This window comes from Oryctolagus cuniculus, chromosome 7, assembly GCF_964237555.1.
Source record: "Oryctolagus cuniculus chromosome 7, mOryCun1.1, whole genome shotgun sequence".
Taxonomy (NCBI): Eukaryota; Metazoa; Chordata; class Mammalia; order Lagomorpha; family Leporidae; genus Oryctolagus; species Oryctolagus cuniculus.
This window is the reverse complement of record NC_091438.1, coordinates 158,311,361-158,337,068: the sequence shown is the minus strand read 5'-3', so window position 1 is coordinate 158,337,068 and position 25,708 is coordinate 158,311,361. Positions and strand designations below refer to the sequence as shown.

The window sequence follows — 25,708 nt, the reverse complement described above, 5'->3', positions numbered from 1 at the left end:
GTTTCTGTCTCCTCTGCAGTCACCTGGCTCTGCCAACCCTGGGCCATCTCTCCCTCTCCCTTTGGCGTCCTGAGGCCAGTACCAGAGGGCCGCCTACCTTGTAAGGTAAACACGCTGCAGGTTATTTTCCAGGTTAAACCAATTAGGAGTTCAGGCATCTGGAGAGGACTTTACAGCTTATAAGATTCTTATCGGGGGCGGGTATGTCTGCCAGGAGGCAGTGAAGTCACCGATCGGGATGTCCGCGTCGCACTGTCAGAGCGCCTGGTGGGAGCCCACTGTCTAGGCGTTCCATGCACGGTCCTGTTCCTGACAATGTGCACCCCGGGAGGCAGCAGGTGTCACTGCCACCCACGCAGGAGACTGGGACGGAGCTTGGGGCTCCCGGCTTCAGCCTGGCCCAGCCCTGGCTGTTGCAACCCTTTGGGGAGTGAAGAAGCAAATGTAAGATCTCTTTCTATCTGTCTCTGAGTCTCTCTTCCTCTCTCTCTGTCACTCTGCCTTTCAAATAAATCAGTCCTGTTTAAAAATTAAAGTTCTGGCCAGCCCCGTGGCTTACTAGGATAATCCTCTGCCTGTGGCGCCAGCACACCGGGTTCTAGTCCTGGTTAGGGCACCGGACCTGTCCCAGTTGCTCCTCTTCCAGTCCAGCTCTTTGCTGTGGCCCGGGAAGGCAGTGGAGTCCTTGGGCCCTGCACCCGCATGGGAGACCAGGAGGAAGCACCTGGCTCCTGGCTTCGGATGGGCGCAGAACCGGCCATAGCAGCCATATGGGGAGCGAACCAACGGAAAGGAAGGCCTTTCTCTCTGTTTCTCTCACTGTCTAACTCTGCCTGTCAAAAAAAAGATTAAAGTTCTGTTCTCATTCCACACCTACAAGCACCCTGTGGTGGTTGGTATTAGCACCCGTTCTACGGATAGGGAGACTTGCAGAGCTCAGACTTGAAGGAGGATTGCAGATTTTACACAGGGTGCTCTTGCCACAGCAGCAAGAGGAATTCCGTGAACCTGTTAAGAAAAGCTAGAAAGCGGTCTGTGGTCACGCAGTTGAGGGAAAGGTCGATGAAACAGGTCTCCCGGGGAAAAGCACCTACAAACCTTCACCACGCCGTGACACTCACTGCACAGTGTGCAGCAGGTCCAGGTCTTCTTTTCGTTTTGCTGAACACCTGCCACTCCAGGCAGGGCCACATGCCACCACGGTGCTACTCCTGGATGGCCAGACGAGGTCTCCATGGGAGCAGGCATTTGGTGCAGGCTTTAAGATCTTGGGAACCGGCACTGTGGTGCAGGAGGTTAGAGCCCTGGCCTGCAGGGCCGGCATCCCAAATGGGTACCAATTCGAGTCCCAGCTGCTCCACTTCCCATCCAACTCCTTGCTAATGCACCTAGGAGAGCAGTGGAAGATGGCCCAAGTACTTGGGCCCCTGCACCCACATGGGAGACCTGGGAGAAGCTCCTGGCTCCTGGCTTCGGATCAGCTCAGCTCTGACCATTTCAGCCATTTGTGGAGTGAACCAGTGGATGTAAGACCTCTCTCTCTGTCTCTACCTCTTTCTCTAACTCTTTCAAATAAAAATAAATCTAAAAAAAAAAAATCATGCGTGGGACTGCCCGTGTGGTGGCAGTGACCTTGGTCTGAGGAGCAAAGGGAGGCTGTGGCTGGAGCGTGAAGAGCAAGGAGCGGTAGGAGAGGGGTCGGGGGTTGGCAGGGGCCAGACCTAAGGCCTTGCGCTGCAGTCCAGGAGGGGAGGCCAAGTCCACAGTGCAACAGGCAGCCACTGCCTGCAGCCCAGGGTGGGGCCCAGGCCAAGCTCGAGGCTCTGAGACACAGCCTCTCTGGAAAGCCAGAACAGACAGCTCTCTGATGCGGCGGGCGTTGGCACCACTGTCCGCAAAGTCTCGCGAGATCTCTGACGGGCTCAGGGGTCGGGGAGCCTGGCTCATGCTGGGGAGCCCCACCTTCCTGTCAGTGCAGCGGCAGAGGGGCTCTGCCAGGACGCAGGCCGGTGGGGACAGCACGAAGTGACTGGCTCGGCTCCCTGTGCCACGACCTACCAGGTGTGCCCTGGTTTCGCTGGCCAAAGCGGGCGAGGGCCTTTGTTAATGAAAGGAGCGGGGAAGCACAAGCCTGTCATTTGCCAGGAAGGGAGCTGGGCACATCTGGGGCACAGCACTGATGACTCCCACATCCCCCTGAGGCTCAGACCCACGTAGTGCAGTTGCGCAAGGTGCGTGGCAGCGGAGTGCGGGGACAGCCCCAGCCGCAGCCCCAGCCCCGGTCTGGTTTGCTCTGCACGCCTGTCCCCTGCCACCCTGCCCAGCCTCCTCTTCTGCCTACAGACCTTTCAGAGCCTGATCTCCTAAACCCCTCCGCCCTGTGCATGCATGCAGCAGCTCGGAGGAGGGGCACAGTGAACCCCTTCCTCGCTTTCCCCCTCCCCCAAGACAAATGAGTGGGGCTCTTGCCAGGCCACACAGCCCAGGGCAGGCAGCAGCAGGACCCCACTAGGGCTGGGGAGGGTGACGGTGCCCAGCGGGCCCTGGGGCATCTGCCAGGCTCCAGCCCAAACTCCCGGGCCTGTCCCAACAAATCACCCCCACCCCGCTCCCCAAACATTTCTGGCTTCTGAAGCAGCTTCCCTCCCCGGGTCTGGCTGCCAGCGGCTCCCAGCAGACACACGGGACTCTGCCATCCCCTGCCCTGGCCCGGCCGGCCCTGAGAGCCACATGCCCAGACAGCGAGAATGATGGCCCTGCGGGCAGGTGCAGGAGTTAACAGCCCCTCCTGGCTGTCTCAGCACCGAGCAAGGAAGCCTGGGACTGCCGACTCGGCCTGGCCTCCTTGGGTGAAAAGGACTTTCCACCATTGCAGCCGATGCCCAAACAGGGCTGGGCGCCCCACCTCTGCCTCCCCGCCCAGCATGCCCTGGGCCCGCACTCAGCAGTTCCGGACGGGCCCAGCGCCTGGCAGGGGCCCAGCTGGCATGGGCTGGGCTGGATTAACTCTCGAGGAGCCTGGAGGAGTCCTGGGTGCCAGCCAGATGGCCCAGGGCTCCCCTCTGAAACCAGCTGCAGGAGCTGAGGGAGCTTCGAAGGTAGGTTCTGGACAGAATCCCCGAGGACAGAGTCCAGGCTGCCCCTCCCAGGGCTCGGCCCCCCTGCAGCCTGGCTCTTCTCAGGGGATGTGGCAATGGCTCCGTGGGACCAGCCCTGGAAGCCGACGCCCAGGGGGACAGGAAAGGGGAGGGTGGGCAAGACAGCCAGCGCCCCCTCCCCAGGCACCCCAGGCCTCCTCTGGGCTGCGGGCTGGGGGCTGGGGGCAGAGGCCTCCTGAGGAAAAGGCCAGAGGGGCTGCCTGGGGACTGCAGGGGTGGGTGGCCCCGGCCCCTCTCTCCTCCCTGGCTCAGAAAGGACCACGTCCACAGGTCGCCCAGCTCCTTCCACCAAGCCCGTCTCGCTGGCTCCAGCTCCTCCTCCACCCAGGACACACAGGGATGTGCAGCCTCCGGTAAACAAAGGGCTATTTTTACCACCTCATTATTTCCTCTCAGCTTCCTACCTCTGCGGCCAGGGTACACCCAGCACTCCCTCCAGGGCACCGCGCACTCTGCCCCGCCGGGTGCCTGCAGCTCCAGCCACAGTCCCCCCTCTCAGGGGCCACCTGGGTGCAGGCGTCACACAGGGCGCCTCCCTGTCCCATGCCCAGCCTCTCCCAGCCCCAACCCCCTAAGCCCAGCTTCCGTGTGCAGAGGCAGAGGAAGGGCCATCTCCACAGCTCCAGCTTGGAGCAGCTTGGAATTCCCTCCCGACACCCCCTCCCTGGAGCTGCACCCCCTCCCCCCTCCTGAGCCTCGCTCCCTGGCACCCCACTGCTAGGGCTCACACGTTGCATCGACAACTGCCAAGCTGTGGGCACCACTGTTGCTCCCACGTTTCCGATTAGGAAACAGGGGCTTGGAAACACTGGGTGACTTGCCCACGATGCTGGTGACTGGCAGAGGCTGGATTCGAACCCAGACGTGCAGTGCTGGAACCCAGACCCCGCCACTTTCTGCAAAGCGTGAGCATGCCCCTTGGCAATCGCCTTCTGAATACGTTCCCAGCCTCTGCAAGCCTCAGCCTCCCCACCTGGCGGAGGGGGCACGCAGGAGCCTGGCCACTGCGGGCTGGGACGGCAGCGTGGGGTGCTGGGCTCTCACGGCTCCCCTATCTTCCTCCTCCTCCTCTTTGCTCTGAAACGGAGCCCAGCCGGCTGTGGTGGGAAGCAGCCTCTGGCAGGGATGTTTTTTTTAACCACTTGATCATGATTGAGGATTTAATTTTATCTCCTTCCCTGCCTGGTTGTGACTCCGTCTGGAGTTTAAGCACAAGGCGAACAGAGCAGAAGGGGCCCTAGGAAGACAGGACTCCCACTCCAGGGCTCTGCCCAGGCCCCACCCTGGCTGTTCTCATGGGGGAACCCCTCCCCAGGGCCTCAGGTGTGGGGACTCTGCCCCAATTAACATCCCCCCCTCCCCACCCCGCAAAGCTCCCTAGCAGAGGGAGGGGCTCAGGGTGGGGAGCAGGAGGCAGCTGGCCTGGCTTCTACCAAGGGATCATCTCAGCTCTTTCATCCCCATCAAAAGCAGCTAATAAGCACCTAATTGGACCTGGGCTGCGCCACTCCCCACGGCAAGAGCTGCACACAGCCCTTCCTGGGAGTGACGTAGGAGCAGAGAGGGTGGAGGCGGAGGGACACCCGCTGTGGGGACAGTGACCATCTGTCCTGCCCACCCACCGTGCACAGGGCACTGGGCTAAGCTTGTCCTAGGCATGATCTCATGCTTTCTCAACAACAGCTTCATGGGATAGATGCTCCTATTTTTTCCGTAAGTTAGATCCCCCGCCCACGGCACACGGCTGCAGAGGGGCAGACCCAGGCTTCAGACCTGCCCGCTGGCCTCTGGAGTTCTCGAAATAGGGCATGAAGTCGCCCAGCCTCTGGCTACCAGCACAGACGGATTTAGACCACGGGAGCAAGTGGCATAGAGCTGGGAGATTGCCCAGTGCAAGAGGAACTTCTAGAAAAATCAGCTTAGCCTGCAGGGGAGCCACCAGTCTTGATGTCTGATGGTGTGAAAGGTGAGCGCCCTGGTGAGTGGGGGCTAAGGTGCCACGCCCTTGAACGCAGCGGGCAGCCAGTGAACACCGCATCAAGACTGGGAACGAGCGCGGGCAGGCACACATCTAGGAACACACTGGTTGGGAACCCACATCTCGAGTTGCAGTGCCTGGGCTGAGTCACAGCTCCAATCCCGATGCCAGCTTCCTGCCACTGTGCACCCTGGGGGGCAGCAAGTGAGGGCTCAAGTACCTGGGCCCAACATCGGGGCCCACATTGAGTTCCTGGTTCCCAGCTTCGGCCAGGCCCAGCCCCCGCTATTGAGGACATTTGGGGAGTGGACTGATGGGTGTAGGCTCTGTCTGTCCAATAAATAAATAATTTGGGGGGCTGGTGCTGTGGTGTGGTGGGTTAATCGTCTGTCTGCGACACTGGCATCCCATATGGGCACTGGTTTGAGTTCCGGCTGCTCCTCTTCCGATCCAGTTCTCTGCTATGGCTGGGACAGCAGCAAAAGATGGTCCAAGTCCTTGGGCCCCTGCACCCGCATGGGAGACCCAGAGGAAGCTCCTGGCTCCTGGCTTCGGATCAGCCAAGCTCCAGACGTTTTGGCCATTTGGGGAGTGAACCAGCAGATGGAAGACCTTTCTTTCTGTCTCCCCCTCTTTCTGTCTGTAACTCTGCCTCTCAAATACATAAATCTTTAAAAAATACACTCATTTTTTTTTTTTTTTAAAAGACTGGAACATGGGCAGCACTGTCTTAATCTTTGCTGTAACAAAGTATCTGAGACCAGGTGACTGAAAAGCACAGCAGTTTATTAGGCTCATGGTTCTGGGGCCCGGGAGGAGCGCGGTGCTGGAGTCACGTCTGGTGAGGCCTCCTCGCCACGCCGTCCCACGGCGGAGGTTCTGTGTGCAGACTTGGGTCGGACTCGGGCACAGCCACTCATGCCACCACAGGGGCCACCCCCCGATCTTGTCTAGGCCCCATCACCTCCTGGACGCCTCACTGAAGTGCGAGTGTGGGGCTCCCACCTCCAGCCCGAAGCTTTCGGGACACACAGAGCACAGCACCCTTACAAAAGGTGCTGGCAAAAACCCACCTCCTTCCACCAGGGGTCAAGGACCAAGAAGGGGAAACTGTGAGGTTCTGGGTCTGAAGTCACCTCCCCCCAACCCCTCCCTGAGCAGGCTGGGGTGGGGCTCGCAGGTGTGGCCTACCCTCCTCCCTCCCTGGGGCTCAGGAAGCAGGCTCTGAGTCAGAGGCGCTCCTGAGATTCCCAAGGGGCGGGGCGGGGCTGGACAGGTGACTCCCAGGAGGGGGCAGCTCCGAGAGAAAGAGAAAGGCAAAGGCAAGATTCTGGCTGACATCAGGCCTTTTACTCCACAGCTCTTTGTCTTTCGGAGAGACCTTTCTTTAAATGAGGGCCCTCATCCCCGCGGCTCCTAACATCCCCGTCTCCCAGAAGGGCAGGTTCCGCGTCCGGTGCAGAGGGCTGCAAATGTTTGCTAACGGTGACCTCAGGTTGGCCCGGTTCCAGCAGGTGCAGTGAGCGACCCAGAGAGGGAGGGGAGGGACCCACCGGCACAGGAGGGGCAGCTGGGTAGTGCTGGGGTCCCTGGGGCCCGCAGAGCTCCCTGGCTCCGGAAGTTGACTCCTGCCCCCACCCATGGACCAGGTGCTGTGGAGGGGATCACTTTTCGCTGGGACAAAGGCCCCTGTTCAAAGGCTGGGAGCAGCCTGGATTCTCACAGCTGCTGTTCACCTGTGGGAAACAGAGTGCTTCATTCATTCTCGACAGCCTCCCCCAGGCCTGGGAAACGCAGACAAGAGACAGGGTGTTCTGTGTGTCCCAGGCCGCCCCCAGGCTCAGCCTGGCCCCCAGCTGCCTCCAGCCTCGGGAATCCTGCCCTCAGGGTCACTGCCAGCTGCGTGCACCTGCGCCCAGGAAGGCAGAGCTCGAAGGCTGGGGACCCTGGGAGAGCTGACGCCGTCCCTGGTGTTCCCCTGGGTTCGTTTTACGTGGCCCAGTTATTGTCACAGACCTGACAGGTCGGATGGCTCCCAGGCTCGGGTTCCCAGCTCTCTGAGGGCGGCCGAACAGGGGGGGACCAGGGCCAGCCAGTCCCTCCCTCAGCTGAGCCAGCTTAGAAGAGAAGATTAACTCAAGGTTGCCGGTGTCACTCGGAACACGGGGAGGGGGCAGAGCCCCACGAGGGCCTTGAGCGTGTGTCCCTGAGTCACTTTTGCCCAACACGGCATTTGCCTCCCTCTCAGGGACTCCAGTCCTTCTCCCGGACAAAGAAGTTACGGAGAAAGGCCGACCACCTCGACACGGGAAAGTCACCAGACGCCCTACCCCATGAGGGGATGAATTCCCGGGGGGCAAGGGGTGCTCCAGGCGGGACAGGCCCCTGGCAGAGAGGCTCCAGGGGGGACTGGGGGTTCTGCAGGGCGGGGACCCCAGACACCTCTTCCAACACCAGGCGTGGTGATGCCGATGCTGCTGTAACCCAGGGGAGTTCTTGAAAGGGAAACAGAAGCAGTGAGTCTGTGTAAACAGGAAAAAAAACAAAACAAAACAAAACAACTAAAATGGGATCCGGATGGGTAGAAATGAAGATTTCTAGAAAATGCTCCCAAAGTAAAAAATTCTGGAAGCAGAGATGATCTCAGCTCCCAAACCCAGGACCTGCACACGGCCGGCCCCTCTGCTTCCGGGCTGGTGGGACTGCGGGGACAGGCGTGCTGGACCAGCGCCAGCGTGGGAGGACAGTGGGGGCAGGGGTGCAGGGCAGCCTGTCCCATGGAGGACGACACTGGCGACCTCCAGGCCTCACAGGGGCTCCACCCTCTAAGGAGCCGGGCGCAGGGCGCTGTAGACACGGAGCGTCGCCCCTGAGCTGCAATCCAGGCTGCACACACTCAGCAAAGTCGCTGCGGAAAGGGTGGCCCCAGTGGCAGCCGAGGGCACGGGGACACTGCCAGGGCGTGACGCGGAGGGAGAACCAACCCAGCGCACACCCGAGCTGTGAAAAATCTTTATTGCTAACTTTCCCCCAACAGACAGGTTTTCAGTTGAAATCTGAAGCCACGGTGACACTTGAGCTTGTCCCCTCCAGGACAGCAGACAGGCCGGGGTTGTTACTGTTAGAGCGGGACCCGTGACCGTGACAAGGACAGGCTGGGGCAGAGAACACACCGTGCAGAAGCTACAGGTGAAGAGGGGGCAGCTAGCAGTGCCTGATTCCAGACACCAGGGCCCAGGCAGGGGGAGACGGAGCAAAACCACCTTTCCCCGGGGCTCAGCTGCAGCACCAGGCCTCGAGCTGGGCGTGTGCCTTGCACACGTGTGGGCGTGTGCTCACATGCACTGCCCAGCAGGAAGAGGCTGTCAGCGCCCTGCCAGGGTCCTAGCCTGGTGCTGCCCCTGTGCCCCTAACTCCTTGTCCCCTGGGGATCGGTGGCCCTGGGAGGTTAACCGCCTACTCCTGAGGACCAGGGGCCCACGTGTGGTGCACGGCAGGGTCTTAGCTCTGTCTGGAGCAAGACTGACGACGTGGGAGCACGGATGGGGAGGCTGGCCAGGGCACCGGCCCAGGACACGCCGGCACACGGGAACCACAGAGGCCCACAGCCCCAGGCAGTGTGAAGGGGGACAACACGCGACACTCAGAGTGTCCTCCTGGCTCTGATAGCTGGGCCAAAAAGGGGGCTCGGCCACCCACCACCTCGGGCCCACACCTTTCTCCAGCCCCCCCAGCCCATGAGTGATGCAGGGAGGTAAGGGGGAGGCCCTGCCACCCCCAGGAGGGGTCCCTCGGTGAAGGCCTGGTGCACACTCCGTAAAGCACGCGCTTCCCTTGCAGGCTGACACGCAGAGGGGCCTTTCCGCAGGCAGCTCAGTGCACGGCGGGGAGCTCCGGTGCTCCCCGGGACCCGCCGGCACAGCGGCGGACACTGGAGGAGGCTGGCTGGGTAGGTCAGAGGTTGGTGTTCGGGACCACGGTCTCCCGGGGCTGGGGCTTTTATGGGGGTTTGGGGCTCCAGGTAAGAGACCCCTGCTCCACGCCCTCAGGGTGTGTGCGGCCTCCCGGTGCAGGGCAGCCCCTTCTCTGTAGAGGGATGAGCAGGGGCAGACAAGAGGACAGAGCTGCCCAGCCCGGAGCTCCTCTGGAGGCCTGGACGGTGTCTGGGTGACCCCGCTGTCACGGAGGGCAGCTGGCGGCGAAGCGTGTGACTCCTGCCCCACGGCCAGCTCTATGCTCTGGGCAGCTGGATCAGAGCAATGCCGAGCTCCTCGGGGCCCCTTTGCTGGTGGCGGCAGTGGGGTCACTAAAGCAAATGCGTTCTCCGGGTGGAGCCCCCAGGCTGGGGGTGAATCTGCAGCAATGGGAGTCACGGGAGAGCCGATGGGAAACCAAGAGGCTGATCAAGTTCAGACACAAACCCGCCCGTGACGGCAGCAGCAAGCTCTGTGTAATAAACATCGCACAGCGCACTTGGTTTTCTGTGTTTTTTTTTTTTTTTTCAAGTCAAATATAACAAGCAACGTCCTAGACCCTGTTTTCTGCATTCAAAATAGAGAAGCTGCTGCTATCAGAACACCTGCAGCCAATGACAGAAAAAGCGACTGCCCACTGCCCAGCCAATCGTAACCCTGCCCCTGCTCAAGCAGCCAATCAGACCTCTTCACATTCCTAAAAAACGACCGAAATAAAGCACCAGAGCTCGGAGGGCTTCCTGGGAAGCCAGATACCGAGGCGCAATTTTTTTTTTTTTTTAAATAAGAGTCAGAAATAAAAATGGAAGGTTTCCACTGGTCAAGGTTTAAAAATAAAAAGGTTTCTTCCTGCAGCCAATCACGAGTCCTTAGCCCATCGTAAATGCACCACTGGTGTCTCCCGGACGCCAGCCCCGCCGAGTGGCCAAGTGGCCGTGGGGCGGGGAGCAGGGGAGGGGCAGGGGGGCTGGGGGAGGTGGGGGATGCGGTCTCCTGTCACTCGGCTGGCCGAGGAGCCACACTGATCTTGGCCCTTGACGGCTTCCAGGGTGTTCCAAGGGGGTTGCAGCTACTGCCTCCGGTCTTCCGTCTCCGACCTGGAAAACGCCATCACCACATCTTCTGCACCTGCAGACCAGGGACAAGAACTGCTGAGGGGGTCTCCGGGACGACCGGGACGACCAGGATGTGGCCAGGAGGCTGCGAGCCCCAGGCGGGGCACCGGCCCACCAGGTGGGTGCCTCCTGGGCACAGAGCCCTTCCAGCCTTTGCTGCGGCCTGACAGCTGCTGCCCAGGGCCACACGGCTCCCACGAGCCAGGACAGGATCCAGCTGCCTGCTCACGGCGGCTGCTCCGATGCCACCAAACACCCAGGGGCCCTTGGGAGCCCCCTCCTCCTTCTCAGGACTCCAATGTTGATCCTCCTGGGGCTCTTGCTCTGTTCATTATTTGTGTATTTACTTCCATCTAACTTGAAAGGCGGAGAGAAAGATCTTCTATCCACTGGTTCACTCCCTAAGTGCCCACAACAGCCAGGGCTGGACCAGGCTGAAGCCAGGAGCCCAGACCTCACTCCAGGTCCCTCTCACGTGGTGGCAGGGGCCCGAGTACTTGGGCCATCCTCCCAGGTGCACCATCAGGAAGCATCCCGGCCCACGGCGCCACAGCACCTGTCCGTCAGTCGGACTTGCCACAGCCATTCCTCTTTGCCCAGGCCCAACACCTGGTCAGAGGGACCTGTCCAGACCCACTTCCAGACTGCTGCCTGCCTGCTTCAGCGGAGACAGATAACATCCACGTCGCTTGCCACTCATTTTCTTAATCCCGAGTGTGCGTGTGGCCCAGCAGCTCCACGTTTGCTTCCTTTGTCTTGTTTTCCACAGAACACACAGGCTCTGACACGCGGCCAGGAACGGCTGCAGGGAGGAGGGAGCGAGCTTAAATGCTAACCCCGCTGCCCCCACCAGCAGCTGCCCAGGAAGGGAGGGGCCCTGCGGGGTGAGTGAGGTGACCGGCAGGTCCCCCCACTTCCCTGGCCCTGGGTCCTGCTGTTGTCCTGCTTTTTGGTAAAGCCCAGCTCTTGGTTGTGCCTGGACAGGAACGGTGGCCTGGCTGGGCCCCTCTGGCACGCTTCTCATCAGTGCTACTGCAGGAAGCTCCCGAGCGGGGCGGACGGCAGATGGCAAAGGCCAGTGGAGGTGGGCTGGTGGGCGTGGTGTGAGGACAGACTGCTGCTTGTGTCCCGGGCGGTGGTGCTGCTGTCTCCTCCACACCACAAGGGCGCCTGCCTCCCGCTGCCCTGCCACACGGAGGAGAGCGTGCCAGCCACGGAGCTGCGGGGGCGGAGCGCCCCGTGACAAGGACCGAGCATGGGAGGCGCCGTCAGGCTGACCCTGGGCCACTCCGGTGCTGCTGCGGGAGCTGACCTCGCCGCCCAGCCCCTGCCGTCTCGGCTCTGCCCCAGCCAGCACGAGCCTGTGCCCCCGTCGAGGGAACTGCGCTTCTGGAAGGCAGCTCACGTCGTCCAGCTTCTCAGGACGCGCAGGAAGCCCTAGAACCCCCCATCTTCTTGGGAACATTCTGTTCTCGCCTAGGCTGGGACCACGCAGCTACCACTGCAGGCAGAATGTTCCTAGCAACCACGGAATCCAAGATTACATCAGAGCCTGCAAGGCAGCTGAGCCCGTTACCTAACAGACGCGACTTTCCCAGGGTGCCGCCCAGCTCGCCGAGCGGGAGGAGGCTGGGGACAGGGAGTCGGCACCTCGGCACAGCCCGCTTGCTTCCTTCCTCGCAGCCTCGGGGGCTTTCTCGCAGGGCCCCTGGGCCTCGGAGTGAGCTGCAGACACGAGGACAGCGCTGGCTGCCGCTGCAGGGAACCCGGACCCAGGGGCGTGGGACCCAGCCTGCTGCCGCCTGCCCAGGACGAGCACCTGGCCTGCACTTGAGGCAGGAAGGAAGTCCCCTCGGGTCACAAGGGCCTCTGGTGACTGCCCAACAAGACACCCAGGTGAAGGATCTGCAGGAGTCCCACACGTCCACGCTGCCACCTGGCCGCCCCCGCCCTGGCTAGGAACCTGCAGCCATCACGTACGCAGCCGGGGCCGGGTGTGGACAGCGCCCCCAGAGCCACTGCCTGTCCCTCCTGTGGCCTGCTCTGACCCTAGAGGGCTGCGCTGCCCTCCACACCTCTCCGTAAGCATCTGTCTGTCCCACCAGGCTGTGCTGCCCTCCCTTGCCTCCTGATGGCCAGTCTCTGCTACGCTTGAGCTTGGAGCTGCCGGTGCACACGGGAAGGAGGGGGAGGTCAATCTCGCTGTTCTACACCGTGGGACACACTAAGAGACAAGGACAGTGAGAACCAGGTGCCGAGATCACAAGAAAGCAGCATCTCTTACAAATACAGATGTGAAAACTCAGTAACATGCCAGCAAGCTGTACGCACAGCAACACATAAAAAGGGTTAGACTCAGGCAAGTGAGACTTATCCCAGGAATGCAAGGTTGGTTTAGCATCTGAAGTCAATTTGTGTAATACACCTGTCAACAGAATCAAGGATAAAGCCAACAGCCACCTTAATAGATAGGAACAAGGCACTTGACAAAATCCAAAGCCCTTTCATAATTAAAAAAATAAAGCCTCCCAATAAACTAGGAATAAAAAGAATTTCTTCAACGGGATAAGCAGCACAAATGAAAACAAAAACCTCACAGGTATCATCAAAAATCTCAAAGTAAGGGGACCAGCACTGTGGCGCAGTGGGTTAAGCCGCAGCCTGCAGCATCAGCATCCCATATGGGCACCAGTTTAAGTCCCAGCTTCTCTACAACCAATCCAGCTCCCTGCTAATGCACCTGGGAAGGCAGCAGATGGCCCAAGTGCCTGGGCTCCTGCACCCACATAGGAGACCTGGATAAAGCTCCTGGCTTCAGTCTGGCCCAGCTCTGGCCATTGCAGCCATTTGGAGAGTGAGCCAATGGATGTGAGATCTCTCTCTCTGCCTCTGCCTCTCCCGCTTAGTAACTCCACCTTTCAAATAAATAAATCTTAAAAACAAACAAAAAAAAATCTCAAAGTGAGAATTTTCCCCACCAGGGACAGGAACAAGAAAAAGATTTCTCTTCCTTCCCAGGCAATTAGCCAAGAAGCAGACAGACAAGGCGTTCAGGGTGGAAGGGAGGGTGGAAACTCTCTGTGCATGCCATGATCCTGTGTATACAAAATCCTAAGGAACACACAAAAACTACTGAACCAACAAATGAGTTAAATCTTCAGGGTACAAGATCAACATTCAAAAATTAATTATACTTCTACACTTTTGCAATAAATAATCTGAAAGTGATATTAAGAAAATAGCTCCAGGTGCCGGCGCTGTGGCCTGAAGCGCTAGTATCCCATATGGACGCTGGTTCGAGTCCCAGCTGCTCCTCTTTCTATCCAGCTCTCTGTTATGGCCTGGGATAGCAGTGGAGGATGGCCCAAGTCGTTGTGCCCTGTACCCGCGTGGGAGACCCGGAAGAAGCTCCTGGCTCTTGGCTTCAGATCGGCACAGCTCCAGCTATTGCGGCCAACTGGGGAGTGAACCAGCAGATGGAAGACATCTCTGTCTCTACCTCTCTCTGTAACTCTTTCAAATAAATAAATCTTAAAAAAAAAAAATAGCTCCATTTGCAACAGCATTGATAACAGACACCTAGCAATGAATTTCACAAAGTTCAAAATGTGTACTCTGATTTCAAACCTTCTGAGAGAGCAACACGAGCGACAACAGCACACAGACACACAGACCAGTGAGCCCAGCAGCAAAGCTTCCCAGCTCCGGTCAATCGATCCGCAACACCTGCGCCAAGACATGTCGATGGGAAAAAACCGAACAGATGGCGCTGGGACGGTCAGATTCTAATGCAATGGATGAAAATGGACCCTTGCCCTTAAACTATATACAGAAACAAACTCAAAATGGATCAATGACCCAAACAAAAGTGATAAAAATATAAAAATCTTCTAACAAAACACAAGAAAGTAAATCTTCATGACTGAGGGTTCGGAAATGATTTCCTACAAATGACAGATACCCAGAGCACAGACGACAACAACAGACAAGGTGGGATTTATCAAGACCAGAGGCACTGTGCTTCACTGGGCACCACCAACAAAGTAGAGACCACCCACGGAAGGCGGGGAATATTTGTAAATCATAAATCTGGCTATGGAACGCTACCTGGAATACAGAAAGAACTCTCATTTGGCCTTAGTGGTTAAGACGCCGGAGCCCCACCTCAGAGGACCTGGTTGCACCCCTGGTCCCCGCTCCTGACTCTGGCTTCCCGCTAACACAGAACCTGGGATGCTGTGGTGATGGCTCAAGAGATGGGGTTTCTGCTGCCATGAGGGAGACTGGACTGGCTCCCTGGCTCAGTCCTGGCTGTTATGGGCATCTGGGGAGTGAACAAGCACATGGACGTTCTCTCTGCCTCTCAAATCATATAAATAAAAACAATAAAAAAGTCTAATAACCTAGTTTTTAAAAAACAGGCAAGGTGCTGGTGTTGTGGCACAATGGGTTAAGATGCCACTTACAACACAGATATCCCATATCTGAGTGCTGGTTTGATTCCCGGCTGCTCCACTTCCAGTCCAGATCCCTGCTAATACACCTGGAAAAGCAGCAGAAGAAGCCCCAGTACTTTGGCCCCCGCCACCCACGTGGGAGACCTAGACGGAGTTCCTGGCTCCTGGTTTTGGTCTTGCCCAGCCATAGCCATTGTGGCCATTTGGGGAGTGAACCAGTGGATAGACGATCTCTCTGTCTTTGCCTCTCTCTCTCTGTCCCTCTGCCTTTGCAGTAAATAAATCGATCTGTAATAATAAAATGGGCAAGAGACCCCCGCAAAGACACTTCTCCAAGGAGGATATGCAAATGGCCAGTGAGCACATGGTAAGGTGCCTGCCATCTCCTGGCGTTATGGAAATGCAAATCAGAACCACGGAGACACCACTCCACACTCACCATGACGGCCTGGTCAGGGAGAGGTACCAGCGGCACCCACAGCTTCCCCTCCGCGCCCAGTGCACCTGCAGCCCTGCCCCCTGCTCAGGCCGAAAGCCCCGGGTCTAACTGGAAGCCTTCACAGCGGCTCCACTCCACGCAGCGACAGCCCAGCGGCTGCCCCTCTGGGCGCTGCGTGGGACAGGACAGCCTAGACTCTCGCTGTTTCTCCACCACCCTGCTCTTGGCCACACCTCATCCTCCTCACTGGACTCTCGAATCCCGGTTTCCTTGACCTCCCAGCTGGCCCCGATGGCCCACTCTGCACACAGCAGCCAGAGCAAGATTTAAAGACCCTGGTCAGCTCCTTGGCTCCAAGCCCTCCAGGGGCTTCTCACTGCGGGGGCTTTCATCACACCTGCTGCCGTCTGAACTGGATGTGGCCCCCAAACTCATGGAGGAATTAAACCGCAAAATCCTACGTCAACGGAACTAACAAAGTGGAAACTTCACCCAATTATGGTGCTTAGCAGTCGAGCCGGTGGGAGGCCCTTAGCTCAGTGGGAGCCTGCCTTTGGAAGGCAATTCTCTCCACAGGGCGGGTGACAAAGCCTGACCAGGGTCCAGCACCCCAGCCCTCGTGCCCTCTCTCCCTCTGCTGCCTGGATTTCCGTATGAGCCTCCCTCTGCACACGCACCTCTACCCAGAATGCAGCTGCCCGACCTCGGACCAGGAGCCAAAAGAACTCCTTTCCCAGATTCTCAAAAGGATACTTTGCTGTGGTAACAAAGAGCTGATTAATGCATTAACCAGAGTAAACGCCGACCACCACTGGGGCCCACAAGACCCCAAGGGATCTCACCTGTGGCTGCTGGGTTGCCTTTTTTTTTTTTTTTTTTTTTTTTTTTTTGACAGGCAGAGTGGACAGTAAGAGAGAGAGAAAGGTCTTCCTTTTGCCGTTGGTTCACCCTCCATTGGCCGCCGTGGCCGGCGCGCTGCGACCGGCGCACCGCACTGATCTGATAGCAGGAGCCAGGTACTTATCCTGGTCTCCCATGGGGTGCAGGGCCCAAGGCCTTGGGCCATCCTCCACTGCACTCCCTGGCCACAGCAGAGAGCGGGCCTGGAAGAGGGGCAACCAGGACAGAATCCGGCACCCTGACTGGGACTAGAACCCGGTGTGCCGGCGCTGCAAGGCGGAGGATTAGCCTAGTGAGCCGCGGCGCCGGCTGCTGGTTTGCCTTTTATGAAAGTCCGGCTGCCCTCTCTGCTCTGGCCACATGGGCCTCCTGGCCGCCCTTCAGGCCCAAGTAACTTGGACCTCAGGGCCTTTGCATTTGCTGTTTGGCTCACAGACCTCGTGCTGCCCGGAGGCCCCTGGTAACCCTTGGGTCACCCGCGGGTCTGCTGTCTCCTGCAGGAACGTGTGTCCCTCACCACCAGGAGTCTTTCACTGACATTCCCAGCACACCGGAGCCCTTGTTTGACACACAACAAACTGGACCCTCCCTACTCCTGGGCTCTCTGCTGTTTCTTCCTACCCTGCCCGCCACTGAGCACTGAGATTTGTCAGGCCCCCGGCACAGTCTGCACCAATCCCTCTGTCCCCACCAGAATGGAACCAACACCCAGATTTAGACACCACAGCAGTCCAAGGAGCCCTGGAGGAAATCCAACACGGTGGGGTGGGGGGAGCAGTCAGTGTTGTGCGCAGAGCTGGCATCCCAGTTCATGTCCCGGCTGCTCCACTTCTGGTCCAGCTCCCTGTTGATAGCCCAAGTGTTTGGGCCCTGCCACCCATGTGGGAGACCCCAAGGAAACTCCTGGCTTTACCAGCTTCAGCCTGGGCCAGTCCTGGCCATTGTGGCCATTTGAGGAGTGAACCAGGGATGGAAGATTAGTCTCTCGATGTAACTCTGATTTTCAAATAAGTAAATAACCCTTAAAGCAAACAATCAAGTAAAATTCAACACAGAATCAAGAGGGCCAACCTGGGAGGAGCCCTGCCCTGCCCCGGCCTCCTCCCCATGCCCTGCTCTGCCCTGCACCATGCCCTCCTGCTGCCTAGGCTCTGCTGGGTGCCTCCTGCCCGGAACCAGGAACAAGGGACTGGCAAGGGCACAGCTCTCTGAAACAGGGCAGGGCGCCCAGCAGGTCCTCCTGCCCAACACCCAGTGCCAGCCAATGCCAGCTTTGCAAACTCTGTAACAAGCCCACGAAGTGACTGGGGAGAGAAAAATGACAAATATGCAGGAGCTTACAAAAGGGAAGCTGGCCCCTGGGCAGGGGCGGGGGCGGGGGCGGGCGGGAGACAGACAATGGGGTCACTGGTCTACGGCAGTGCTGCAAGTCCAGCTCGGGCTCAGCCAGCACTCACTCCAGGCCAGAGCCAGCTCAGCACAGGGAGCTGCGTGGTTGCAGAGGGCCGCGGGTCTGCTGAGAGGCACCGGCGAGTCCGGGTGCCCACTGGCCACACAGGCTGAGGCAGCGAGTGACAAAGAGCAGCGAAGACGAAGGTGGGGCTGCCCCAGCCCTGAAGGCCGAGGCGCGGAGCCAGGGTGACAGAGTCCCAGCTGGCAATCTAGCGGAGCCCTCGGCCCTTTACCAGGGAACTCCCTGCTCTAGCCTCTCTCATTGCATACCAGGGTCCAGGCCAGTCCCAGGCCAGTAGGCGGAGCCAGGTGCGGACAGGCCTGGGGCCCCCATCTTTGGCTCTGCCCCCACCTCCCCGGTACCACAGGTGGGCTCTGCTTTCGCGGCTGTAAGCAGGGCTCTGGCCCGGTACAGGAGGGTCAGCTCACCCCAGAGTTCTCCCAGCTTGAGATCTGCAAAATCCAGCTCAGAGTTGGGTGCCCTCCCCAGGTGGCCTGGAAGGGAAACCCCCCCAAAAAGTGGCCTGGAGCAAAAGGCCTGGCTCAGCTCCCTGCTTGCAGGCCCCGAGGTCCCACAGACAGCACATAGAAAAGGCGGGCTCCAGGCGGCTTCAGCCACAGGTGGACACGCTCGCGCCACAGACATCACAGATGCCGAGCTGGGGCCCCTCCGAGTCATCCGGGACCACTGAAACCCTGGCACCCCCAGCGAGCCGCGGCTTCCCAGGACTGCTTCCGTGTAAGCCATTCCGGGCTCAGGGAGCCAGTGACCTCCTGAACTAAGGACCCTCACACCTTCCTCATGAGTGGAACCTGAGAAACTCAGGAATAGGACCCTGGAGCCCCAGAGACGCTCGATCCCGGTGGCTGGAGGGAGGACTCCCATCCCCACCCCCCAGGCAGGTCACCATCAGCGTGGGGCATCCACTGTGACCAAGTGCTTCTGATTCGTCCAGGGCCGAGGGCCCACCCGCACAGGTGGGCCAGGGTGGAGGACCAGGCTGGAAGACATGGCTCCGTGCTCCTGAGCACCCACGGCACAGCCCTTCCCGTGAGCGCATTATCTTGCTGTGAGTACCATAGCGTCAGCTCCCTGGCCCAGACCTGCAGCAGCTCAGCCACCAACTCTGGGGAGACGCTGCCTGGAAAAACAGGTCCCAGACGCTCTTCCGGAGGGAAAGGTTTCCGAGGGCACAAGGCTCAGGCACCTCCGCTGGGTGGCCCGTGCTGTTTTTAGCAGCCAGGGCTGCGTGCTGGGTGTTCCGTGTAGCTCAGCTCTGATGTCCCAACATTCCCAGGGGGATGGCCTTCACCAGAGACAGCAGGACACTCCGGTTGCCATGGGAACAGCGGCTACTGATCCACCAGGGCTCAGATGCCAAAGCAGCAGCAGGCCTGAGACACCTGCTGCGTTCCGGGCTGACAGCCACGTCACAAGCCCACGAGGCTGCTCCCTGCGGGGGCCCTGAGTGCCGGACCAGCTGAAGCCCCACCCCCCAGGGACTGGGCTCCCCCGGCACCAAGACCCAGTCGCTGGGACGCAGGCCAGGGCCTGACCCTGACTAGCGGTACCTCCCATGGGACATCCCTGCACAGCCTCAATTGACGCATCTGCAAAACGAACAGCACTGGCTCAGCTGACAGCACTGGCCACAGACGGCAGCCTAAACAGCGTCCCAAGGGGTCCCAGCCGGGGGCTCTGCTCTAAGCCCACCTCGCCCCATCCGCCCGCCCGCCCGCCCCACGGCGCCCGGCACACTCCACCTCCGTGGCTTGCTCTCCCGGTGCAAGTGCTCATGTTCTCCACGGGAGACCCTGGTTCCCCAAACATAAGCTCTCCCACAACACAGAGCCTGCCTGTGCTGCAAAGACACAGAGCCCAGGGGAGAGATGGGGCGGGCCCTCCAGGGGCCAGGAATGACCAGATCTCCACCTACCTTCCGGGCAGGGTCTCAAATTTTAGATTCTGGGCATCAGAGTCACCTTGGGGACTTACTTAAAATACACATCCCCACCCCCACCCCCAAAAAACACGTTTGCAGGCTCACTGGGCAAGTGTTCTGGCTGAGGCTAGGGCAGGGCCGGGAGCCTGCATTTTCAACAAGTCCCAGGTGCCGTGGTCTATGGACTACACCCTGAGAACTCGGCACTACAAACTGTCCTTGACCTCCAACCCCCAACCCGGAGCCCGCATCCCTCCTTGGCCCACGGGCTGCAAGGCATGGCTGCGCTCCCTGCCGCCAGCTGTCTTGGGGGAGGTCTTCCCTCCCCTGCCCCGCGCTCTGTGCGGCCCCCAGGCTGTCCCCCGCCCAGCGCTCTGTGCGGCCCCCAGGCTGTCCCCGGCCCAGCGCTCTGTGCGGCCCCCAGGCTGTCCCCGGCCCCGCGCTCTGTGCGGCCCCCAGGCTGTCCCCCGCCCCGCGCTCTGTGCGGCCCCCAGGCTGTCCCCCGCCCCCTGCTCTGTGCGGCCCCCAGGCTGTCCCCGGCCCCGCGCTCTGTGCGGCCCCCAGGCTGTCCCCGGCCCCGCGCTCGGCCTGCCCTCCTCGTGACCTCGTGATTCCGTGCTTCACCCTCACACCCACGCTGTCCGAGACCATGACTTTTGCTCCCCCCACCACGCGACATCCACAAGCACCTCCCACACCCTTCCCACTGGCCCTTGGTCTTCTCCCCCGCCCGCGTCCAGTCCTAAGTGTCCAACTCTGAAATGCATCCACTCATCTCACTGGTCGTCCCTGTGACCTCCCTGGGCCTCTGCTGGGCCTCTCCTCCCCCTGGGCCCCTGCAGTTTAGCCTCTGCAGCCCCTCAGGGCCCACCCAGCAGCGGGGCTCTCAGGGTTGCGCAGCCACCTCGCACGCTGCTAGGCTGGGCCAGGCCCCGCTGCTGCTCCCTCCCTCCAGCTTGTCCTCACCCCCCCCCCAGGGCCCCTCTCTCACAAGGACTCAACTCTGACCTGTGCCTCAAAGCTCTTAGGCATTCGTCCACCTGTCCACCTGCCCTGCTGTGCCAGCGGCCCAAGGGCATGGCCATCCACAAGAACAGAGCCTCCGACCGCTGGACTGAGGGGCCCCTCAACACGGCCCTCCTGGCAGGGGTCCCCCTCTCGTCATGGTGTCAGGAGGTTCGGGTACAGCCAGTGGCATGAGGGGTGCTGTTCCAAACGACAGACCCTCCACGCTGCGGGGGGTGGGGGGCAGGCCTCCCAGTCTCTGTGGGTCAGCACGGTCCTCTTTTTTTGGGGATTTTTCTCGTTTCTCAATGAGACAAATGACAGACCAAACCTCCCAGCGCGCTGCTGCCCGAGTCCCTGTGTATGTGACTGTCATTACTAGGTTACAGGTAATTCTCATGCAAGTGTTGATTACAGTGAGACGAGCGCTCCCTCCCACAGCTGCGTCTCCTGGGCCTCCCTGCAGTCTCAGAGCAGAGTCGGCGGCGATGGCCTGGAGCTTCCAGGAGAAGCCTCGAGGCCACACACGGGGCCAGGAGACCCAGAAAGCGGCCAGATCGTCCACATGCGGCACGGCAGGTGCAAAGGAGGACGAGCTGCTCATAGCAGCTCAGCCCTTGAGAAAGGTCAGTGTCTGCGTTATCCAGCAAACGTGCCCACTCTGGCCCAGAGGCTGAGCAGGGGCTGGTGAGTGGGCAGAAACACAGCACAGACCCTGGCCCAGGGCCCCCATGGAAGGTGGTGAAGACGGGCAACGGCTCCATGAGGGAGTGAAGAACAGAGGCTGGGAGGAGCTCAGGCCCCCCCCCCCCCACACACACACCAGGCACACCCGGCGCACCCTGGGCCGTGGAGAGGGCCCAGGGGTGATGAGCTGGGAGCTGGGTCCGCTGAGACGAGCTGGCTCCAGCAGTTCTAAGAAGGTTCAGTGCAATCCGGAGACCGTGAGGTCCATTTTAGGCTCCCTGGCAGCAAACCCTGAATCAGCAGCCTGGGTCCCTGATGGGCAAAGGCCAGCAGGGCCCTGAGAGTCTGTCGCAGACGGTGTGAGCGCACGGAGGCTGGGCCGGCCTGAGGAGCCGCAGTGCCAGTGCACAGCTCACAGGTGCACGAGCAGACACAGCCGGGGCACGTCCTCGGGGGGCACCAGGGCAGAGAAGGAACAAGCGGCTTCCTTGACAAAAGGAGCCCTGCCTGGAGTGGGGGAGCGACCACACTAGGCCTCTTGGACAAGCACCCAGCCTGGGCGCCGCGCGAGGACAGCCCGGGGTGCCCAGCTGCAGGGCGGCCTCTGCAAACTGGGGGCCTGGAACCGGCCCTGGCCGGGTGCTCCCAGAGAGCGGCTGCAGGGGAAGGTCCTGGGATGAGAGGGCAGGAAGGAAGCGTCCTGACACGGCCTCAGGCAGACCAGTTCTCGGCACAGGGCCCCTGAGCCACTGCTGGGATCCACCTGAAACATCCGGAGGTGGGCTCAGCCAACCTGGACCCACGCTGACTGGCTGCGGGCCTTGAGCTCGCTCGCTCGCTCTCTCTCTCTTCTAAGGATTTATTTATTTGAAAGACACAGGGAGAGAGACAGAGAGAAAGAGTGAGAGAATCTTTCATCTTCTGGGCTCATTCACTCCCGAAACGCCCACAACAGCTGGGGCCAGTACAGGCTGCAGCCAGGAGCTGACTACCCAGTGTCCTGTGTAGGTGGCAGGGACTGACGTACTCGGACCATCACCCCCTCCGCCCAGGTGCATTAGTGGGAAGCTGAATTGGAAGTGGAGCAGCTGCGACTCGAACTCGAGCTCCCACGTGGGACACGGTTGCTGCCAACGGCAGCTTCACCTGCTGCACCAAAACGCCAGCCCCAGGCTTCACCGCCCTGACCTCTCTGGATCGCTCTCTCATCTTGAACTCGGGGTCCATGCCAGCACCTCCCCGCCAAGGCTCTGCCGTGGATTCCCTGGGAGGAGGCTCGTGTGTTGCCTGGCAAGGAGCATGGCCACGGTTAACAACAGAATGAGGAAGAGACGACCCACGGGAGGCACCGGGCGATACACTGCAGCCCAGCCACGCCACTGCCTATCGCGCAATCGCCCCAACGCTTCCGCAGCGGTTGTTAAGGATCGCAGTAGAGCTAGCCGGCGCCGCGGCTCACTAGGCTAATCCTCCACCTTGCGGCGCCGGCACACCGGGTTCTAGTCCCGGTCGGGGCGCCGGATTCTGTCCCGGTTGCCCCTCTTCCAGGCCAGCTCTCTGCTATGGCCAGGGAGTGCAGTGGAGGATGGCCCAGGTGCTTGGGCCCTGCACCCCATGGGAGACCAGGAAAAGCACCTGGCTCCTGGCTCCTGCCATCGGATCTGCGCGGTGCGCCGGCTGCAGCGGCGGCCATTGGAGGGTGAACCAACGGCAAAGGAAGACCTTTCTCTCTCTCTCTCTCTCTCTCACTGTCCACTCTGCCTGTCAAAAAAAAAAAAAAAAAAAAGGATCGCAGTAGAGCGACTCTAAGTTACAGTGTGATCAGGTCATTGTACAACACGGTCCCAATTTGGGGGCAGAAATGTGAGCAAGCTGTCAAAAGGCTGCTGGGAAACCCAGGTGAAGAGGCCGCGGCGACCCCGTCCACGGAGCAGGGCTCCATCCCGGGAGCTGCCTGCCGTCCCCGGGCTCTCAGGCCTCCCTCCTACATGACCATGATGACTAGGCATTGCTCTACAACCAGGAAAACCAATCGATCCTTGTTCCGGGGGGAGCAGCACTGGGGAGAAGGAAGGGCTGAGCTCAGCATTCTGCCTGCTTCTCGAACCACAGCTCTGGCCAGGCCTGCAAGGCGACCTTCGCAGAGGACTATCGACTCCCTGTGCTCAAAGCTGAGCCCTGCCTGGCTGCCAGGTCTGCCCGCCACCCTGGGAATCCAGTGTCGCACTCAGAGAATTCACTGCCTTCCTGGCAGACCGTGGGCTCCTGGACCCAGACCCTAGCACATTCATTCCTCCCAGCATGCACTGGGGGCCCAGCGGCTGCTGGATACAGGAATGGGAGGGAGGGTGGGAGGACGCCACGATCCCAACCTCAAGCCTTGTCCAGGCTGTGGGAGGCAAGGAGGGAGCAGAGCATTAGGGCTGGGCGCCTGGCAGCAGAGACCAGAGCAGGGACAGAAAGGCGGGGTCAGCGCCGACAGCCGCCGCCGTGGCCGTTTGCCGTGAGTCCTGGTGCAGCAGCAGCCAGGGGATCCTGCTTGTCCTGCTGGGGGCTGGGTGTTACCTAGGAGGCAGCAGGGCATGTACGTGGGGCAAGATGTGCCAATGTCACCGTGAGCCCGGCGAAGCCACTCTGGTTATGGGGTGGGTGGTGGACCATGGTGGGGCAAGATGAGAAGCCAACCACGAGGGCTTTGCATCAATCATACAGGAACCACTCTGAGTGCAGTAAGAATTAAAACAGCGGGGAGCCAGGACTGTCATGGGCCCACCAGAAAGAAATGACAGACCGCAGGTACAGATTTGGTGCTCCCCTGATCTGCCCACTTCTCACGATATACACACGTACTGAAACAGCATGCTGCACCCTGTAATTACTATAGGCCCATTAAAATTAAAATAGAGGCACAGGCCGGCGCCGCGGCTCACTAGGCTAATCCTCCGCCTAGCGGCGCCGGCACACCGGGTTCTAGTCCCGGTCAGGGCGCCGGATTCTGTCCCGGTTGCCCCTCTTCCAGGCCAGCTCTCTGCTGTGGCCAGGGAGTGCAGTGGAGGATGGCCCAGGTGCTTGGGCCCTGCACCCCATGGGAGACCAGGAAAAGCACCTGGCTCCTGGTTCCTGCCATCGGATCAGCGCGGTGCGCCGGCCGCAGCGCGCCGGCCGCGGCGGCCATTGGAGGGTGAACCAACGGCAAAGGAAGACCTTTCTCTCTGTCTCTCTCTCTCACTGTCCACTCTGCCTGTCAAAAAAAAAAAAAAAAATTAAAATAGAGGCACCAGCATTGCAGTGTAATGGGTTAAGCCACTGCTTGCAACGCCAGCACCCACACGGGAGTGCGGGTTCAAATCCCGGGCGCTCTGCTTCCCACCCAGTTCCCTGCTAATGCATCTGGGCAGGCAGCGGATGATGGTCCAAGTGCTTGGGCCCCTGCAGCCATGTGGGAAGGGAAAGCAGACTGCAGGGTGAGGAGGCGGGGAAGCTGGATCCGCCGGCCCAGGCATGTCCACAGCAAAGTGCTCTGAGCCAAGGGTGCGCATCTGGCAGGACTAGATCTGAGCTCACTGGGGCACAGGGGATCTCCCAGGAGGATGTGAGAGACAGGGCTTACAGGACAGAATCCGGAAGACACAGCGAAACACAGGGAACAGGCAGAGGCCAGGCAGGCTGAAAACGGGGAGGAACCGGCATTCGCGCTGAGGGCCCCCGGGCCTCGGCTGGAACCTGTGCCGGCCGGGGGCGCAGGCCCTTGCCACGGCTCTCCCAGGTGAGGCTGGACTGCCACGGCTGAGGGATGCCCAGGACCCCTCCCCGGCCTGAGGGGAAGTGTGTGTGGCCTAAAGGTGGTGGCCAGCCCCCAGGACCTGCAGAGGGTGTTGCCCTGTGGGTGATCCACTCCAGGGCCTTGCCTGGCGGAGGCCAGGGGAGCTGGGTGTAGGGAGGAGCAGCCTGGAAAATTTGCTGATAGACAGCACCACCTAGTGGGAGGAGGCACTCATGCCAGGCTCCAGGCCTGACACACAGGGTCCCTGATCCGCATCCTGTACAGGCGACATTCCGGGTCTTGGGCACCTGAGCAGCACCTGTGCCTGTGACAAGACACACTGCACCATTAGCTGAGACGCCAGCAGGGAAGAGGGAAGGTTAGGATTGCGCAGGGACCCCTTGAACCTATGGCCTGGGCAGAAACGCTGGGGGCTGCGGCTGGCATTGTGGTGCAGCAGGTTAAGCCACTCCCTGTGATGCCGCCAGCCCATGTCGGAGCACTGGCTGGGGTGCCGGCTGCTCCACTTCCGATCCAGTTTCTGCTATCGCCTGGGAAGGCAGATGGCCCAAGTACCTGGGTCCCTAACACCCACGTGGGAGACCCAGCTGGAGTTCCAGGCTCCCGACATCAGCCAGGCCCAGCCCCGGCCACTGTGGTCATCTAGGAGTGACCTGGAAGATGGAAGACCTCTCTCTGTCTCCCCGCTCCATCCCCATCACTCTGCCTCTCAAATAAATAAAAAGAAATACAGGGTGCTGCCCCCAGACTGCAAGCCCCAGGGGGGACTGGGCTGTTTGGTCACTTGAGAAGCTGCTCCAGGCACAGCTGCCCCTC

The 25,708-nt window shown here is 60.3% G+C and overlaps 1 protein-coding gene and 1 long non-coding RNA gene across 7 annotated transcripts in view; one reads left to right on the top strand and one right to left on the bottom strand.

The window, feature by feature from the left end:
• CTNNBIP1 (catenin beta interacting protein 1) overlaps positions 1–25,708 on the bottom strand; it is a 104,796-nt gene that overhangs the window by 41,688 nt on the left and 37,400 nt on the right. For 3 of the 4 annotated variants that reach the window (XM_002716164.5, XM_070079328.1, XM_051858110.2), the window contains one exon: positions 8,135–10,238. The exons of the other annotated variant lie outside the window; for it this stretch is intronic. In XM_002716164.5, the coding sequence (XP_002716210.1) occupies positions 10,180–10,238 (59 nt within the window). In that variant the 3' untranslated portion in view covers positions 8,135–10,179. Of the gene's footprint in view, positions 1–8,134; positions 10,239–25,708 lie in introns of those variants that run through there. 4 annotated transcript variants of the gene reach the window in all.
• LOC108177746 (uncharacterized) lies at positions 2,391–6,317 on the top strand. Of its 3 annotated transcripts, none has more exons than XR_011390900.1 (4): positions 2,391–3,098; positions 3,429–3,511; positions 3,947–5,136; positions 5,591–6,317. It is a non-coding gene; the product is annotated as an uncharacterized lncRNA (long non-coding RNA). The 3 variants fall into 3 exon arrangements; XR_011390899.1 differs by having other exon boundaries at positions 2,398–3,098; positions 3,947–5,124; XR_001794567.3 differs by lacking the exon at positions 3,947–5,136 and having other exon boundaries at positions 2,640–3,098; positions 5,591–5,862.